Genomic DNA, 17,546 nt, shown 5'->3' on the forward strand with positions numbered 1-17,546 from the left:
GTTGGTTTCTTTTGTGTTACTTGAGTTTTTGCCTTGCCCGAGGATGGGCAAAGTTTAAGTGTGGGGTGATTTGATGATACTGAAAAGAACCCTATTTTTGTCCCCTAATTTTCATCTTTTTACATTATTTTAACACTTAAATGCACTCATTACTCTTGTATTTCGATTCAGGGCAATAAAAAAGGCAATTGGAAGGAAACATGCCAATTCGGGTGATTTTGCACAGTTTCGGCGATAGTCAGTGATCTGGGCCTAACTCACAATTCTGGACTCCGAATTGGGAAATTCAAGAAGCATTAGAAAGGAGAAAGAAAGGCTCACAACTTTTATGTTTTGGTCTTTGACTGATTCGGTCCGCATTGAGTACGAAACTGGACCCAAAGTTGGAGCAAGTTCGTAGCCAAGCCCATTTAACAGCTGAAGCCTAACTCACAGAAGAACCTGGAAGTAGCCCAAGTAGCAGAGAAGCCCAACTCGGATGCAAGAGTCTAAAGTCCTAATTCGAATGTAATCTCCCAAGAGGGAGAGAGTCTTATTAGATCTAAACTTTGAATGTAATCCTATAAGGATAAGAAGGTTGGGGATTAGATAAGAGATAGGATATGATTAGTTCAAAAAAGATCAAGACTCCCTAAAGATAAGATGATCTCCTAGAAGGAGTTGGAAAACAGCCCTCTCTTTTGGCTATATAAAGAGGGGGGCGAACGAGTTCTAGCATCACTCACTCTTAGATCCAAGAGATCATCAAGAAGATCAAGAAGCTCAAGAAGGCAGTTCGACTATGGAGAAGAAAAGCATGGAGATTGCGCAGATCATGAGCAACTAAGCTTCTTTTTCTAGTTCAAGGGGGGAGGTTCGATTGTGTCATTGTGAGGTTCTGTAGTTAATTTATTTTCTTGCTTTTTAATTCAAGTATTCATTGATTATTGTGCATATCTTTATTGGATGTTGATGTTAATTAGTTTGACAAACTGAATTAATGTTTATTTTCCTACTGCTATCCATGATTTCGGTGATCCATAATTGTCACGAATAATGGTATACGTAGCAATTAGGTTGATATCTTTTTGGGTCAATTGTTCATGACAGCCTTTGACCAATGTTTTAACATGGTTCAACCTAAGGAAATCGATGGAACAAGATTCAGTAATTGCAGCTATCTCAATTATTGTTATTTTGGTTTAACTATTTTCACAAATCTTTATGCTATCACAGTTTAACATGGAACACTATCGTACCCAGTTGAGTGGTGATAAGGGTTGATCGAATGCTGGGTTTGGTCAACTGAATTTGGAAAACACAAGGTTTATTATGGCTATCCTAATAAATCTAAGGTTAAATGCTTGAATGGCAAGAATGCTGAAATTTACCTAGGATCGATGGCCAATCGATTCAACCTGAACCCTTGAACCAGAATTCGGTAAGACTGATTTTCTCTTGTTTGTTTAGTTTGTTATTGCTTTCTTATTCTTTTAATTTTAGTTGGTAAATTTTCCCACTCAATTATATTATCCATTCGGCTAAGAGATTATTGTTTAGCTCCCTGTGGGATTCGACCTAGTACCACTTTTACTGCAAATATTTTATTGTGGGACTAGTATTAATTTTGAGGGCTTCGACAACCCGTCATTTATGCTAATTGTGTGTCTACTCTTGTTATCACAGGCAATGAACACAAACCCATTAAGATCAATGGAAATCAGTTTAACGATCACAAAGGAGTGTTCTTATCTCTAAGCAACGCATACCCTAGGTCAATTATCTCAATGAAGTAGTATTATGCTTCCACTCTCGCTACTTCACACAACACCTTAATTAAAGAAATTAATGGCCAATTAATTTATAGCATTAAGCCCTAAGCTAAAAGATAAATCCTAACAATCAACGATCCAATCAATTAAACATAATCTATCATAGGCAAATCAAAAGACTACAACCAAATCCTAGATCAAGAAATTTAGCTACTCATATTATTAATGAAAAGAATCATTCCAATGATAAAATTTAGATTAAACATAAGTGAAATTGAATAATAACAGAGAGTAAAGTTTGAAGAAAAAGAAAACTCTTGAATAGAAGTTGATTGAGGGGAACTCCACGCCCTTGAATCTTTAATTCTCCTCTTCGCCGCCTTTCTTCTCCTCCTGGGTTGCTGACTGCTTCCTTGAAGGCTGAAGCTCTCTTGGAGGATTTCTCCTTCCTTGATTGATTTATTGATTCCCTAATGCTAGTTCCCCCCTTTATATAGCTTTAGGAGGAGGGGTTGTTTCCAACTCCTTTTTGGAGTTCTTTCTCAAAAATAGAAAGTCCTAATCCTAATGGTTAATTTAGATCTAATCTTACCCTATCTCTTAACTGGTAACCTCAATCTAGAAAAGACTCAAAAATAAGATAAAATCATGTTCTTGTGTGAGTGAGAGAGTGATCAAATCGCGGATTAAGCTTCAAGGCTAAGGATTGTCTTCAACACGTCACCAGTGCAGTTGCAGAGAATTCGGGCCCGATTTTGATCTTGATTCATTTCGATTCTATCAAAACAAAAAACATAAAAGTTGTAGAAAATTTTCTTAGCTTTGCAACGCATCTTAAATCATCTCAATCGGAGTCTGGATGAGAGAGTTATGCTCAATCTACCATACGGCGCCGAAACTGTGTAAAATGACCCGATTAACCTTGTTTCTCACCTAACGCCTCCTTTCGTGCCTTAAACCAAAATATAAAAATAATGAGTGCATTTGGGCATAAAATAAATATAAAAGATTAAATATTAAGTAAGAAAAAGATGATATTTTTTGTTCTCTTCAAGTCCTCCCACACTTAAACCTTGCCCGTCCTCGAGCAAGACAAAATTCAAGCAAAAATAAAACAAGAACAAACTAACAATCCTACCGATTTTTAAACTCAACTCTCCTTCATTTTTCTCCACAAATATTCTAGGTTAATTATTGCAAACTGTTAAATCAACACAACCAAGTCATACACAACTCATTCATCAGTCAATCCAATTTTTGCTACTGCAAACCAGGTAGTAAATCAGGAAAAACCTCTCTTTTATTTTATTTTATTTTTCCCCTCTTTTTTCTCTTTTTATCGGGAGTGAGTGCATTTTATGCTCCGTCTCACTTTGGATCACTCGGCCAGTAGGTGCATTTTATGCTCCATCCTTCTGTTGAATTTGCTGGCTAGTAGGTGCATTTTATGCTCCATCCTACTATTGAATTACTTGGTTGGTAGGTGCATTTTATGCTCCATCCTACCAATTGTAGCAATGGAAAAACAACTACCCCAATTACATAATCCTGAATTTAGGATTATCTTAACTGGAAATGGCTTCAGATAAGTCATGTACTCCTTGATCATACCTCATTACTTGGATCACGAGAATTTTCCTAAATCATTGTTTCAATTGATTTCAAAAGAGTTCAGGTTTTGATTTTTTTTTTTTTTTTGTTGAACTGAAATAAAATCCTATAGTCTCCCCCCCCCCCCCCCCCCCCCCCCCCTCACACTTAAAACTTACATTGTCCCCAATGTGAGGTTAAATGCAAAGAAATGGCAGAAAAACTAAACTAGAAATGCAAAAACAAAAAGAAAAAGGAAAAACAAACTTCCCTATTTTAATAATCATGAATCGGATCCTCTAACTCCCGTGGTTGCAGCTTTCGGTGTGCTCCCCTTTCATCCATCATGGGCGGGTTCAAATCCGGAATAGGGGCCTGCAAAACAGAGGGTAACAGTCTCTCATTAGAAGTTGGCATCATAATATAATGAGCATTACCTTGTCTTGGCTTGAACCCTTCTTGATCGGCCTCCAAATAGTTCAAAACCTCCTTAATTTCTTCATCCTTACTCGTTGCATTATTAATTAAGCAAGCTTTCAGAGGGTCTTCAAAATGTTCTTTTTCCCAAACCCCTTGAACCAATTCTTCTATTATATCAACACGGAAACAACTATTAGTAAGAGCAGGATATTTTTCTGCTTTTGCAATGTCAAACTCTATCATGTCATCCCCTACCCTTAGAGTTAGCTTCCCTTGCTTCACATCTATATGTGCTCCAGCTGTTGCCAAGAATGGCCTCCCAAGAATCAATGGAATATCTACATCCTCATCCATGTCAAGCACAACAAAATCCACAGGGATGTAGAATTTTCCCACTTTGACCAATACATTTTCTATAATCTCAACCGGGTACTTTACTGAACGATCCGCCAATTGCAAAGTCATTCTAGTAGTAGTTAATTTACTAAACCCCAATCTCTTGCAAATCGACAATGGCATACGACTCATACTAGCACCCAAATCACACAAAGCTTTCTCAAACTCAATATCACCTATGGTGCAAGGAATAGAAAAACTACCTGGGTCTTTGAGCATTGGTGGAAGTTTATGTTGGATTATAGCACTGCACTCCTCAGTAAGTGCAACAACAGCATTGTCTTCAATCTTCCTTTTATTAGACAATAATTCTTTGAAAAACTTCACATAAGTCGGCATTTGAGCAAGTGCTTCTGCGAAAGGGATATTTATGTGAAGTTGCTTGAAGATGTTCAAAAACTTTTCATATTGTTTGTCCAATTTCTGCTGCTTTAGTCTTTGAGGAAAAGGAACAGGTGGTACATAAGGCTTGACCTGTGGTGGTTTAGACAGCTCTTCTTTCTTCTCTTCTTCAGCTTGGTCATTTGGAATTTCTTCTTGAATAATTTCTGTTGAAGCTTCACCACTCTCTTTGGCATCACTTACTCAAGCCGTTTGCCACTTCTCAAAGTAATTGCCTTGCAATGCTCCTTGGTATTGACTTCAGTTTTGTTAGGCAAAGTACCTTGAGCTCTTGCATTGAATGAACTGGCCATTTGACCTATTTGCATCTCCAAGTTCCTACTTTGGCTAGCTATTTGATCAACCTTTGCCTCCAACCTGTCATATTGCTTTTCCATCTTCTCAAATCTTTCAAAAGTAGCCTCAATGAATTTCTCTAAAGCTGTTTCATAGGAGGGTCTGTTTTATTGTGGTGCTTGGGGCTGATTTTGATTCCTCCCTTGAAAGTTATTTTGGAAAGGTGGCCTTTGGTTGCCTCCTTGGTTTCCTGGATTTCCCCATGCTATGTTGGGGTGATTCCTCCATCCAGGGTTGTAAGAATTTGAGTAAGGGTTGTTTGGTTGCAGATTGGGATTATTGACAAACTGGACTTGCTCCATCCCATGACAATCTGAATTATGGTGATTTCCCCCACAAGATTCACACACTTTTGGATGGTTGGAGGGAACATTGATGTTCACAGGTCTTGGCTATCGCATCAACTTTGAAAGCTGATGAGAGTAATTTATCACATTTATATCCCCAAATATTCTGTCTTGCATACTTAATTAGTAATTAATTGGACTCATATTTCTTGTATTTCGGTTCAGGGCATGAAATAAGGCATCAAGAGCAAAGAAAGGCAAATCGGATGATTTTTCACAGTTTCGGCACTGTTCAGTAATCGGGGTGTAACTCTCGTATTCAAGATCTGATTGAGCTGCTTCAAGACTCACTAGATAGATAAGAGAAAACACCACAACTTTCATGTTTTGGGCTTTCACAGATTTGGCTTGCAACGAAGTCAAATCTGGGCCCAAAGTCAGGGAAAATTCGTAGGAAGGCCCAATCCGCAGCTGAAGCCCAACTTGCAGAAAAGCCTAACAGCAGCCCAATTCGCAGAGGAGGTCTAATACGAATCCAAGAACAAGAAACTGAGAAGAGTCTTATCAGATCTAAATTTATGATGTAATCCCATAAAGATAAAGAGATTGAATTCATTAGATAAAGAGATAAGAGTAGGATTAGATTAGGACTTTCTATTTTTGAGAGATTAACTTCAAGAAAGAGTAGGAGACCACCACCTCCCCTTAAACTTAATAAACGGGTAGGGGGCGGACTAGAGAGGCATCAAGAAGCAGAGGAGCAATCCATCTATCAAGCAAGAAGTCTGCAAGAAGGAGGTGGCGGCAAGGAGAAGAGGAGATCTCAACTCCTAGGGAAAAATCATGAGTTCTTTCTTTCCTCTTGTTTGTTTTATTTCTGCTAGTATGAACTAATTTATCTGTAGTTAGGGTTGTGGAAAGCATAATCATATCAATGAATATATTTTTTTATTCTGGTTTATTGAAGATTGTGATTTCCATATAGTCTATGAATTATCTTGCTTAATGCTATTAGGAGTGACAATCTCTTAGTTGATCAGGTGTATGTAAATGAATTGAGAGAGGAGTTCACATAGTTGACCACATAATTTCTGGTGTGAATTGAATGGTATATACACATGATTCATCTGAATATAATAGTTTTTCCTTGGACTTAATGCGCTTCTATCTTGAGAACTCTAGTCGAGAGATCGAGGGGTTTCCTGATAGAAGTAGTTTTAGTATATCTCGAGAGAGATTACTAAATAAAATTGGAAAGACTTCAGCTTATGGGAATGACAAATTATCTTGGATAATCTCATCCATTAATATTCATGGGAATGGTTCGGTGGACCGAAAGCCCTAGCGAATTCAACCAATCATTACGTACTTCAGCATTATTACTTCTGCTCTTGTTTTCCTTTTTCTGCTTTTTCATTAGTTCTTATTCTCAAATCTGAAATTCGATTGTCCAAATAATTAGGGAATGCTGTAGTTCTAATACTTATTTTGTTAAATCCTCATGGGAACGATATTTTTATAATACTTGATAACTAGTGCACTTGCTAGGGTTATAAACATAGCTATCAAGTTTTTGGTGCCGTTGCTAGGGATTTAATCATAAAATAATATTAGAACTTGTTAACCTTGGTTAATTTGGATTTTGCTCTTTATTTAAAGAGATGCTTAGGAAGTATCCTCACCATGGAACACCAGTTTGGCATCAAATTCAAACTTTTTATAATGGTATTACTCTATCTAATTGCTCCATTATTAATGCAGCTTCAGGAGGCACAATTCTGAGGAAAACTCCAGAGGAAGCCTATGATCTAGTGGAAGAAATGGTATCAAACAGCTTCCAATGGAGTAATGACCGAACCAATCAAAAGGGAGTACACCATATCGATCCCCTTGCAGCCATATCTGCTCAACTTGCTAATCTGAATAAGAAATTGGATACTTTTAATATTGCAGCAATTAATACATCATCTAGCATCCCATGTGATTTTTGTGGTCAAATAGGACATACTAATTCTGATTGTCCATTAGGTAGTCCTTTTACTTCACATGAGAATGCTAATTTTATCTCTCATACTAGCAGGACGAATTTCAATCCCTACTCAAACACATACAACCCAGGGTGGATGAATCATCCAAACTTTTCATGGAGCAACAATCAGCAAAAGGCACCCATGGGATTCCAACAACAGTCGCCCCCAGAAGAAAAAAGAGTAATTTGGAAGAGATGATTTCTAAGTTCATCAATGCTACTGAAGCAAAATTCCAAGAACATGAAGCATCAATCAAAAACTTAGAAGTTCAGATGGGTAGATTGTAAGCATGGTGTCAAAAAGAAGAGAGGGACGATTGCCTAGCAATATAGAGAAGAACCTAAGGGAGCAAGTGAATGCCATTGCCTTAAGAAGTGAGAAGACAATTGGTGAGACCCAGAATGATGACAAGGAAGTTGAGGCAGCTGATTCTCAAATGGAGATCGAAGGGAGTACACCTAAACTGAGTTTAGATGCTATTAAACTTCCTCTCCCTTACCCTGAAAGAGTTTCAAAAGATAATTTGGATGGGGAAGTTAAGGAGGTTTTGAACAATTTGGAGGCCGGTCAAGAAGGGTCCAAGCCAAGACAAGGTAATGCTCATTATATGGTGTTGCCAATTTCTAATAAGAAACCGTTACCCTCTGTTTTGTAGGCCCCTATTTCATATTTGAACTCGCCCATGATGGATGGAATGGGAGCACACCGAAAGTTGTGACTGCGAGAGTTAGAGGATCCGGTTTATGATAGGGAAGTTTGTTTTTTCTTTTTCTTTTTCTTTTTACATTTCTAGTTTAGTTTTTTTGCCCTTTCTTTTCATTTAACCTCACATTGGGGACAATGTAAATTTTAAGTGTGGGGGAGGGGATTTAGGATTTAGGTTGTGTTTTAAAATTTGATTTGGGTTGTATTTTTATGATTTATTCAAAAAAAAATCAAAACCTCAACTCTTTTGAAATCAATTGAAACAATATTCTGGGAAAATTCTTGTGGACCTAGTAATGAGGTACAATTAAGAAGTACACGACCTATCTGAAGCCATTTTCAATTAAGCTAGTTCTAAATTCAGGTTTAAGTAAATATGGGGAATATTTTTGGTAGGATGGAGCATAAAATGCACCTACCAGTCAAGTAATTCAATAGTAGGATGGAGCATAAAATGTACCTACTAACCAGCAATTCAAACAGTAGGATGGAACATAAAATGCACCTACTGACCAAGTAATCCTAAAAGTGAGATGGAGCATAAAATGCACTCACTTCCACCATAGAAAAAAAGAGAAAAAAAAAGAAAAAAAGGAAAAAAAAGAGAGAGAGAGAGGAGATAAAAATGTTTTCCCTAGTTTACTACTTGATTTGTAGTAGCAAGAATTGGATTGACTGATGAATGAGTCATGTATTAATTGGTTGTATTGATTTAACAGTTTACAATAGTATCCTAGAATATTTGTGGAAAAAGATGAAGGAGATTTGAGTTTAAAAATCAGAAGATAGTCAGCTTGTTCCTGTTTTATTTTTGCTTGAGTTTTGTCTTGCCCGAGGACGGACAAGGTTTAAGTGTGGGGGGATTTGATGAGAGTAGAATTTATCACATTTTTATCCCTAAATATTCTGTCTTGAATACTTAATTAGTACTTAATTGGACTCATATTTCTTGTATTTCGGTTCAGGGCATGGGAGAAGGCATCAGGAGCAAAGAAAGGCAAATCGGATGATTTTTCATAGTTTTGGCACCGTTCAGTAATCTGGGTGTAACTCTCGTATCCGAGATCCGATTGGGTTGCTTCAAGACTCACTGGATAGATAAGAGGAAAAACCACAACTTTCATGTTTTGGGCTTTCACAGATTCGGCCTGCATCGAAGTCAAATCCAGGCCCGAAGTTGGGGTAAATTCGTAGGGAGGCCCAATCCGCAGTTGAAGCCCAACTTGCAGAAAAGCCTAGCAGCAGCCCAATTCGCAGAGGAGGTCTAATACGAATCCAAGAACAAGAAACTGAAAAGAGTCTTATCAGATCTAAATTTATGATGTAATCCCGTAAAGATAAAGAGATTGAGTTCACTAGATAAAGAGATAAGAGTAGGATTAGACTAAAACTTTCTATTTTTGAGAGATTAACTTCAAGAAAGAGTAGGAGACCACCCCCTCCCCTTAAGCTATATAAAGGGGTAGGGGGCGGACTAGAGAAGCATCAAGAAGCAGAGGAGCAATCCAGCTATCAAGCAAGAAGTCTGCAAGAAGGAGGTGGCGGCAAGGAGAAGAGGAGATCTCAAGTCCAAGGGCGAAACCATGAGTTATTTCTTTCCTCTTGTTTGTTTTATTTCTGCTAGTACGAACTAATTTATCTGTAGTTAGGGTTGTGGAAAGCCTAATCATATCAATGAATTTATTTTTTTATTAGGAGTGACCATCTCTTAGTTGATCAGGCGTATGTGAATGAATCGAGAGAGGAATTCACATAGCTGACCACATAATTCTTTGTGTGAATTGAATGGTATATACACATGATTCATCTGAATATAATAGTTTTTCCTTGGACTTAATGCACTTCTATCTTGAGAACTCTAGTCGAGAGATCGAGGGGTTACCTGATAGAAGTAGTTTTAGTATATCTCGAGAGAGAATATTAAATAAAATTGGAAAGACTTCAGCTTATGGGAATGACAAATTATGTTGGATAATCTCATCCATTAATATTCATTGGAATGGTTCGGTGGACCGAAAGCCCTAAAAAATTCAACCAATCGTTACATACTTCTACTCTTGTTTTCCTTTTTCTGCTTTTTCATTAGTTCTCATTCTCAAATGTAAAATTCAATTGTCCAAATAATTAGGGAATGCTGTAGTTCTAATACTTATTTTGTTAAATCCTTGTGGGAACAATATTTTTATACTACTTGATAACTAGTGCACTTGCTAGGGTTATAAATATAGCTATCAGAAGCAAGCAGCGAATACCCATCCACATCATAAACACTAGCAGCCTTTTTTGTAATGCTTCTTTCATTAGACCAATGGTAGTTTTTAGCTGCCATTTCTTCAAGGAGAACATTTGCATCTGTAGCATTCTTGTTCATGAGAGCCCCACCAGCTGTTGCATCAATAGTACTTCTCATTTGAGGGGAGAGACCATTATAGAACGTCTGTACTATCAACCAATCCGGGATACCGTGATGAGGACACTTTCTTTGCAAGTCTTTTAACCTTTCCCATGCTTCATAGAGAGTCTCTCCATCAAACTGAGTGAAACTGGTGATGTCATGCCTCAATTTAGTAGTTTTTCCTAGTGGAAAGTATTTTTCTACAAATGCCTTTGTGAGCTGATCCCATGTAGTAATTGATCCCGAAGCTTGAGAGATTAACCATGTTTTGGCTTTGTCTCTAAGAGAAAAAGGGAAATGTCTTTGTGTAATGGCATCATCAGAAACGCCATTCATTTTGAAGGTATCACAGATCTCCAAGAAATTTTCCAAAATGAGCATTGGCGTTGATGAGACTAATTTGGATAGAAGTATGGTAGATGCAGCCAGTGGAGGAGCTTTAGTGAACAAAACACCCGAAGCGGCCAGGGAATTTATTTCCAACATGGCCAAAAATTCACAGCAGTTCGGTACAAGGACAGATGGTACCATTAGACATGTAAATGAGGTAAGCCATACTAATTTGGAAAATCAGATTTCAGATTTAACAGCTTTGGTTAGGCAACTCGCTTTAGGACAATTGCAACCAGCCAGGGTGTGTGGTATCTGTTCGATCCCTGGTCATCCTACGGACATGTGCCCATCACTTCAGGATGGATCGATGCAGCAAGTGCCGTAGGAGGGTTCCCGGGCCAGCCCCAATGAAAATACTGATGGAGGATGATTTGAACCGATCTACGAAACGGTGACACGTGGACCTGACTCAGCACAAGTAACAACTCAGCATCGTGGCTCTGCACAAAGAAGTAACAAGCCAACAGAGTAGCTCGCTACACCGTAGCTTGCAAGAGAAGGGACTCACCACAATGCGAGCTCCAGGTTCCCCGAGCTACCCTGAAAGGGATATTCGGAGGCAATTTTAGCTCGCGAGCTAGGGAAACTAGCTCGCCCGATCCCCCAAACAGATAAGTCATCCCGGGGACCAATTTTACTAAGGGTGATCCTGAAGCATCCCGAGCTCGCAGCAAAGTAACTTGGGAACGAGCTGCATGAGCGCTCCTCAGGAAGCTTCTATCTGACAGGCCGTACCGATCAGACTGTGCCACTTTCCTTACTGACAGCGCAGTCCCTGTCCTTTTGACAGTCTACATCCACGTCTCTCGGCAAGCGGAGGCGTGCCTGCCAATTTGGAGACGTGTCACTCATCCGGGCGAGAGGTACGTCACAACGTCCACCTACGCAGTCATGGCAGGTAACGGCTATGACAGAAGCCCAGTGGCGGTTATGCCCCACCTGACACGAACACCCCTATAAAAGCCCTCACGGCAGAGGAGAAACTTCTTCTGGAACATCTAATCTCTTGAGTATAGTGGTAACGCGCTATCTGCACTCATAGCCTTTTGCCTTCTCCTTGCTTCTACAGAGTACTGACTTAAGCATCGGAGTGTCCCCGCCGGGCAAACCCCCAAGGGATTCTTCTTCTTCATCTCAGGTGTCTTTCTGGAGCCATGCGAGTGCCAGCTAGGAGTGACCGGATCGCGCTACATTATTTGGCGCCGTCTGTGGGAAATGCTTCGAAAAGCCTTTCTCCAAACTTTCACGTCTCTTTACTCTCTAGAAACCCAACACTCATGGCTTCCTCTAGCAACATTGGACGAAGCACGGAAATGGATAACTCCAGGGAACAACCCTAGCTTCCTACTGTCTGCATCGGACAGTTCACCGTCCCCCTCTCGGTGGATGGAATTCCCAGCTTGAATGTGCCTCTTGCAGTGGCACCCATTGTCGCGCCACTCCCTGCTACAGTCGGAGTGACGTTCACCGAACCTTCGGTCGTGCCCCCAGCGACCAGCCCGAACCAACTGGAGGATTTGATGCAGTGCATGCGGGCCATGCACGCCCAAATGCAACATTTCCAGCAACTTCAGCTCTATCAGCAACATGTGTTGCACCAGGTCTCCCAGTATCAGTATCAGCAGCAGTTTCCCCAGTTACCTCAACCTCAGCTTCAGCAATCGCAACTTCCCCCTCGGCAACCAGTCTCGTAGCGAGCTAGGTCTCGCCCACAGGAGGAGCACCCATCTCGCCAAGGAGAGGCCCCCCAGAACCCTCCAAGGAGCCATGCCTCCACCCGTGGCAGACAAGAAAGACTGGCCGTCCCGACCTCGCCACGGGCAGTCAGGTCGGGAGGACCTTAGCTCGCCAGGCCCACGTCGCCTCAGCCCTTGATGAGACTGAAAGGAACCCTATTTTTGTCCCCTAATTTTCATCTTTTTACATTATTTTAGCACTTAAATGAACTCATTACTCTTGTATATCGAACCAGGGCAATAAAGAAGGCAATTAGAAGAAAACAGGGCAAATCGGGTGATTTTGCATAGTTTCGGCGACAGTCAGTAATCTGGGCCTAACACTCAATTCCGGACTCCAAATTAGACAATTCAAGAAGCATTAGAAAGATGAAAGGAAGGCCCACAACGTTTATGCTTTTGGTTTTGTCAGATTCGGCCCGCATCAAGTACAAAAACAAGCCCGAAGTTGGAGCAAGTTCGCAGCCAGGCCCATTTCACAACTTAAGCCCAACTCGCAGAAGTACCTTGAAGCAGCCCAAGTTTTAAAGCAGCCCAACTCGAATTCAAGAGTTAAGAGTCAGAATTTTGAATGTAATCTCCAAGGATAGAGTCTTATCAGATCTAAAGTCTCCCTTCAACTGGGAATCGTATTCCCTATTTAGAAAATCATATTTTCAAGGATCAATCTTGAACCATAAACTGAACCAGATCTGAACCAAAAGGAGTGGGAGAGGATAATACCTGATACGGAGAAATACTATCTCCCAATGGAGGTGTTCACGCCTAAGGAAGGATCCAAAATCAGCTCCCACTGAATATGGCGCAATGAAGGATGGAGCAGAATCAGCAATGTTCTTCAAAAGAACTTGACCCTTCGCAAGAATCAACTGGACGACTTGTGAGTACAGCTCCAATCAATCTTTTCCCAAAAGAATGAAATCAAGATCCAATCTTGATTGCTCCCAAGAACTGGAGATCGAACTAAAGGAATGGCAATGGCAGGAAGGTGGTGGCAGAAGAGAATTCGCAGTATGCAGGAAATCTCTTAATCTCTCTTTCTTAAAGAGAAGAGTGCTATTGATATTATTGTGTTCTTCAAGGCTGCCGCCCCCTTCCCCTTTTATAATCTTAAAGGGATCAGCTCCTTAATCAGATTAGGAGTTGCTAATCCAAATCATATTGGGTTAGAAGTCCCTTAGTGATAAGGGATAATCCTTATCTTATCTGCAGATCAGATCAGCTGTCTCCTAATCTAATTAGGAGGTTTCCAGATCTAAATCTTATTTAGATCTTGGACTCTCTGAGTGGATAGGGTCTAAGCCCAATCCTTTTAGCTGACCCACTTCAGAATTCGCCCCCTTTAGATGACTGATCAAATCAGCCCAGTTCGAAATGGGCTTAAGGCCCATTAAGGTTATGTACTCAAAAAACCTTCCAAATTGCTGCCCAGTTGGGCTTCCTTGTATGGCGTGGGACCCAAGCATTGATCTACACATCAGCCACATGAGTTCAGCCCATCCTTTGTTACAAGGCCTGGCCGAATGCACTGCTGAAGACAGTGTACCCCCTGAAACCCATCAGATGAGCTCTATGGGCCCAACACTTACACTAAGTGGTCCCTGGGCCAAGCCACCTTGTAACACCCAGGGACTATGGGCAGATGCAAGATTAGTCCATCAGGCATTATCCTCAATGGTCTTACACTTAACCTCTCAGCCCATAATGATCATACACTGCCCGACAAGAGAGGACCTCTCCCTCGGCTGCAAGGAACAGTGTTGCACTCTCCACTCATATGGATCCCGGGAATTAAAACTTTCTTGCAAACATTTTAGAAACCATATATATACTTTTATATCTTATATAAAATATATTTTGCAAAACAAATCTCAACGGTTGAAATCAGCTGCCGGCAGTCTTGGTTTCCATCAGTGAGAGTGCATCCTCGATCATTACCTTTGTCCGACAAAGGGGCTGATCCTGTCACTATGATCACCCACTCAGATGAATTCTCAGACTGTCCCAACATACCCAGGTTTTGACCCCCGCTAAGGATCTCACTGATTGGTACATCAAAGATAGCCCAATCCGGCACCTAGTGTAGTATCATAATCGAGTCTAGGGGTCGGGTGTAACTTTCCAGTTTTGCCCATCAATCTCCAAGGTCCAAGGCAATACTGGAAATCTGGTCCAGTTCAAAGATTCAATTAATCCTACACTGTATGTGCCTAGGGTCTCACCCTGGCAGCTGAGACAGGCCACCCCAACCGACTTGGTGGCACCACAGTGTCAGCCTTGTCAGGATAGGTCTCCCCAGACCGACCCACCGGCTGTGAACATTCTAAACTAACACGAGTCTCATTAAGTGTCCAGTTTAAGGGTATTACACAGAAACATACCAAGGGAACATGAATCAAATATGCATCTTTATTCATTTACAATAAACTCATAAAGCACATCATTCTGATTGAAGCTAAGGGCATACAAAACTGTCTAACAGCCCATGTTTTAAAGCAGCCCAACTCGAATTCAAGAGTTAAGAGTCCGAATTTCGAATGTAATCTCCAAGGATAGAGTCTTATCAGATCTAAAGTCTTGAATATAATCCTAGAGAGATAAGAAGATTGAGATTAGATCATTAGATATGAGATAGGATAGGATTAGTTCAAAGAAGATCAAGACTCCCTAAAGATAAGATGATCTCCTAGAAGGAGTTGGAAAACAGCCCCCTCCTTTGGCTATATAAAGAGGGGGCGAACCAGCTCTAGCATCACTCACTCCAAGATCCAAGAGAACACCACGTAACTCAAGAAACTCAAGAGAGTAGTTCGGCCATGGAGAAGCAAAGCATGGAGGTTTCGCAGATCATGAGGAGCTAAGCTTCTTTTTCTGGTTCAAGGGGGGAGGTTCGGTTGTGTCATTGTGAGGTTCTGTAGTTAATTTATTTTCTTGCTTTTTAATTCAAGTATTAATTGGTTCTTGTGCACATTTTTATTGGATGTTAATGTTAATTAGTCAGACAAACTGAATTAATGTTGATTTTCCTATTGCTATCCATGATTTCGGTGATCCGTAATTGTCACAAATAGTGGTACAAGTAGCAATTAGGTTAATATCTTTTTGGGTCAATTGTTCATGACAGCCTTTGACCAATGTATTGACATGGTTTAACCTAAAAGGGATCAATGGAACAAGATTCAATGATTGCAGCTATCTCAATTATTGTTGTTTTGGTTTAACTGTTTTTAGAAATCTTAATGCTATCACCAGTTAATATGGAATGCTATCGTACCTAGTTGAGTGGCGATAAGTGTTGATCGAATGCTGGGTTTGGTCAACTGAATTAAGAAAACACAAGGTTTATTATGGCTATCCTAATAAATCTAAGGTTAAATGCTTGAATTGCAGGACATGCTGAATTTTACCTAGGATCGATGGCCAATTGATTCGATCCGAACCCTTGAACCAGAATTCGGTAAGACTGATTTTCTCTTGTTTGTTTAGTTTGTTATTCTTTTAATTTTAGTTATTAAATTTTCCCACTCAATTACTTTATCCATTCGGCTAAGAGATTACTGAATTGCTCCCTGTGGGATTCGACCTAGTACCCCTTTTCACTACAATTATTTGATTGTGGGACTAGTACTAATTTTGAGGGCATCGACAAACCCATCAGCCCTCAAGGCCTGGTACTCTGTTCTTGGAAAACCGATTCGAAATTCTCTCCGCAGGTTCCAAGCAGGAGCCCTCTATCCGAAGCCATCACCACCAGCCTGAACTACTTCCTGCACACACCGTTCTTGACAGTACAGAAGTGAGTAGCACGAATGCTGAGCCCGCTAGGTAGTAGAGACGCCGCCGCTGAGCTCGCCGGTCTGCTACCCACGACCTACCTGAGCTCGGAGGCAAAAAAGAGGTATGATCGGGTGAGGTCAAGGCACCCATTCTTTCAGGTCAATCCCCCCTATCTCCCGAGCTCCTGGCAGTCCCAATGCCTAAAGATTTCAAACTCCCCCCTCTTGAAAAGTATGACGGGTCGTTCGACCCAAATGATCACATAGATTCCTTCCAATTGCAGATGCACCTAGCAAGATTAAGTGAGTCATGCATGTGCGTGGCCTTCTCCACCACCTTCAGGAGAGTAGCCCGCACATGGTACCGGAACCTGACGCCCGGATCAATAAGAAGTTGGGCGCAGTTCGCGCAGGCTTTCACATCCCACTTTGTTACCAGTAAGCGGTGCCCACCAACTGAAGAGAGCCTCCTCAACATATTGTAGAGAGAAGGAGAATCCATCCGGGGAGCGGTTCAACGATGCTTGCATGCAGATACCGTGCCTGGACCCCGCCGTGCGCCTTGCAACAACTAAGAAGGGCGTGGCGCACAAATAGTTCAAATGGCACATGGTTGTCAACCAACCAGCGACCATAACTGAATTTCTTAAGCTCGCGGACAAGTTCATAGCCACCGAAGAGGAGATCAACCAAAAGGGCGAGAGCGCACCCAGAAAGAGGAAGAGAAAAGGAGAACCTTCCAGCCAAGGGGATAGCCGAAAGAAAAAGGATGAAGCTCGGGGGGCAAAGCCAGGTCAGTCGTTCCGAGCTCCTGCAGCGGACCGAACTGACTACACCCCACTGAACACGAACCGGGCCGAAATCCTGATGGCGATCAAGGACGCTCCATATGTGAAGTGGGCACCCTGTTTGAGGGGAAATCTCAATGGAAGAAATAAGAATCTATATTGTAGCTTTCACAAAGATCATGGTCATAGCACCAAAAGTTGTAAAAATCTCCGCAATGAGATTGAAGAACTCATCCATCGCCGATATTTAAGAAACTTTGTACAAAACAGTAGTAATAATAATAAAGCAGGTCGGCAAGGGGAGCACGGTAAGGACGCTCCCGAGTCTAGCAGCAGGCCGGCCGAGCAGTCACAAAGGCAGCCTCTAGGAGAGAGGCTGGTCCGGGGCACCATCCACGTTATAGGGGGAGGATCGATCGTCGCGGGTTGTACTTCAGTAGCAGCTCGAACGTCAGTTCGTGAAGCCGCCCGGGAAGAACAGAATCCTCCAAAGCGACCGAGGATAGAAGAGCCAATTTTCTTCACGGAAGATGATGTGCGA

General features: G+C 41.1%; 1 protein-coding gene and 1 non-coding gene across 2 annotated transcripts; one reads left to right on the top strand and one right to left on the bottom strand.

Moving 5' to 3' along the window:
• Positions 1-2,364: 2,364 nt before the first annotated feature.
• On the bottom strand, positions 2,365-10,648 carry LOC148800699 (uncharacterized). Its single transcript, XM_088903827.1, has 4 exons — positions 10,170-10,648; positions 4,822-4,946; positions 3,779-4,726; positions 2,365-2,369 (listed from the first exon to the last, which is right to left on the bottom strand). Exons 1-4 carry the CDS (start codon positions 10,646-10,648, stop codon positions 2,365-2,367), a joined length of 1,557 nt encoding a protein of 518 aa, XP_088759953.1.
• Positions 10,377-10,483, top strand: LOC148800700 (small nucleolar RNA R71). The gene has a single exon (XR_016071011.1). It is a non-coding gene; the product is annotated as a small nucleolar RNA R71 (small nucleolar RNA).
• Positions 10,649-17,546: the final 6,898 nt, after the last annotated feature.

Source organism: Nelumbo nucifera, chromosome 4 (assembly GCF_055504915.1).
Source record: "Nelumbo nucifera cultivar China Antique chromosome 4, China Antique-T2T, whole genome shotgun sequence".
Lineage (NCBI taxonomy): Eukaryota > Viridiplantae > Streptophyta > Magnoliopsida > Proteales > Nelumbonaceae > Nelumbo > Nelumbo nucifera.

Coding starts and splice junctions, on each gene's coding strand:
- LOC148800699 (XM_088903827.1), bottom strand. CDS start 10,648: ATGAATGGCGTTTCTGATGATGCCATTACACAAAGACATTTCCCTTTT. Junction 4,947..10,169: donor AGTGTTTATGATGTGGATGG/GTATTCGCTGCT, acceptor TACTTTTGAAAG/ATTTGAGAAGATGGAAAAGC. Junction 4,727..4,821: donor ATTCAATGCAAGAGCTCAAG/GTACTTTGCCTA, acceptor GTGATGCCAAAG/AGAGTGGTGAAGCTTCAACA.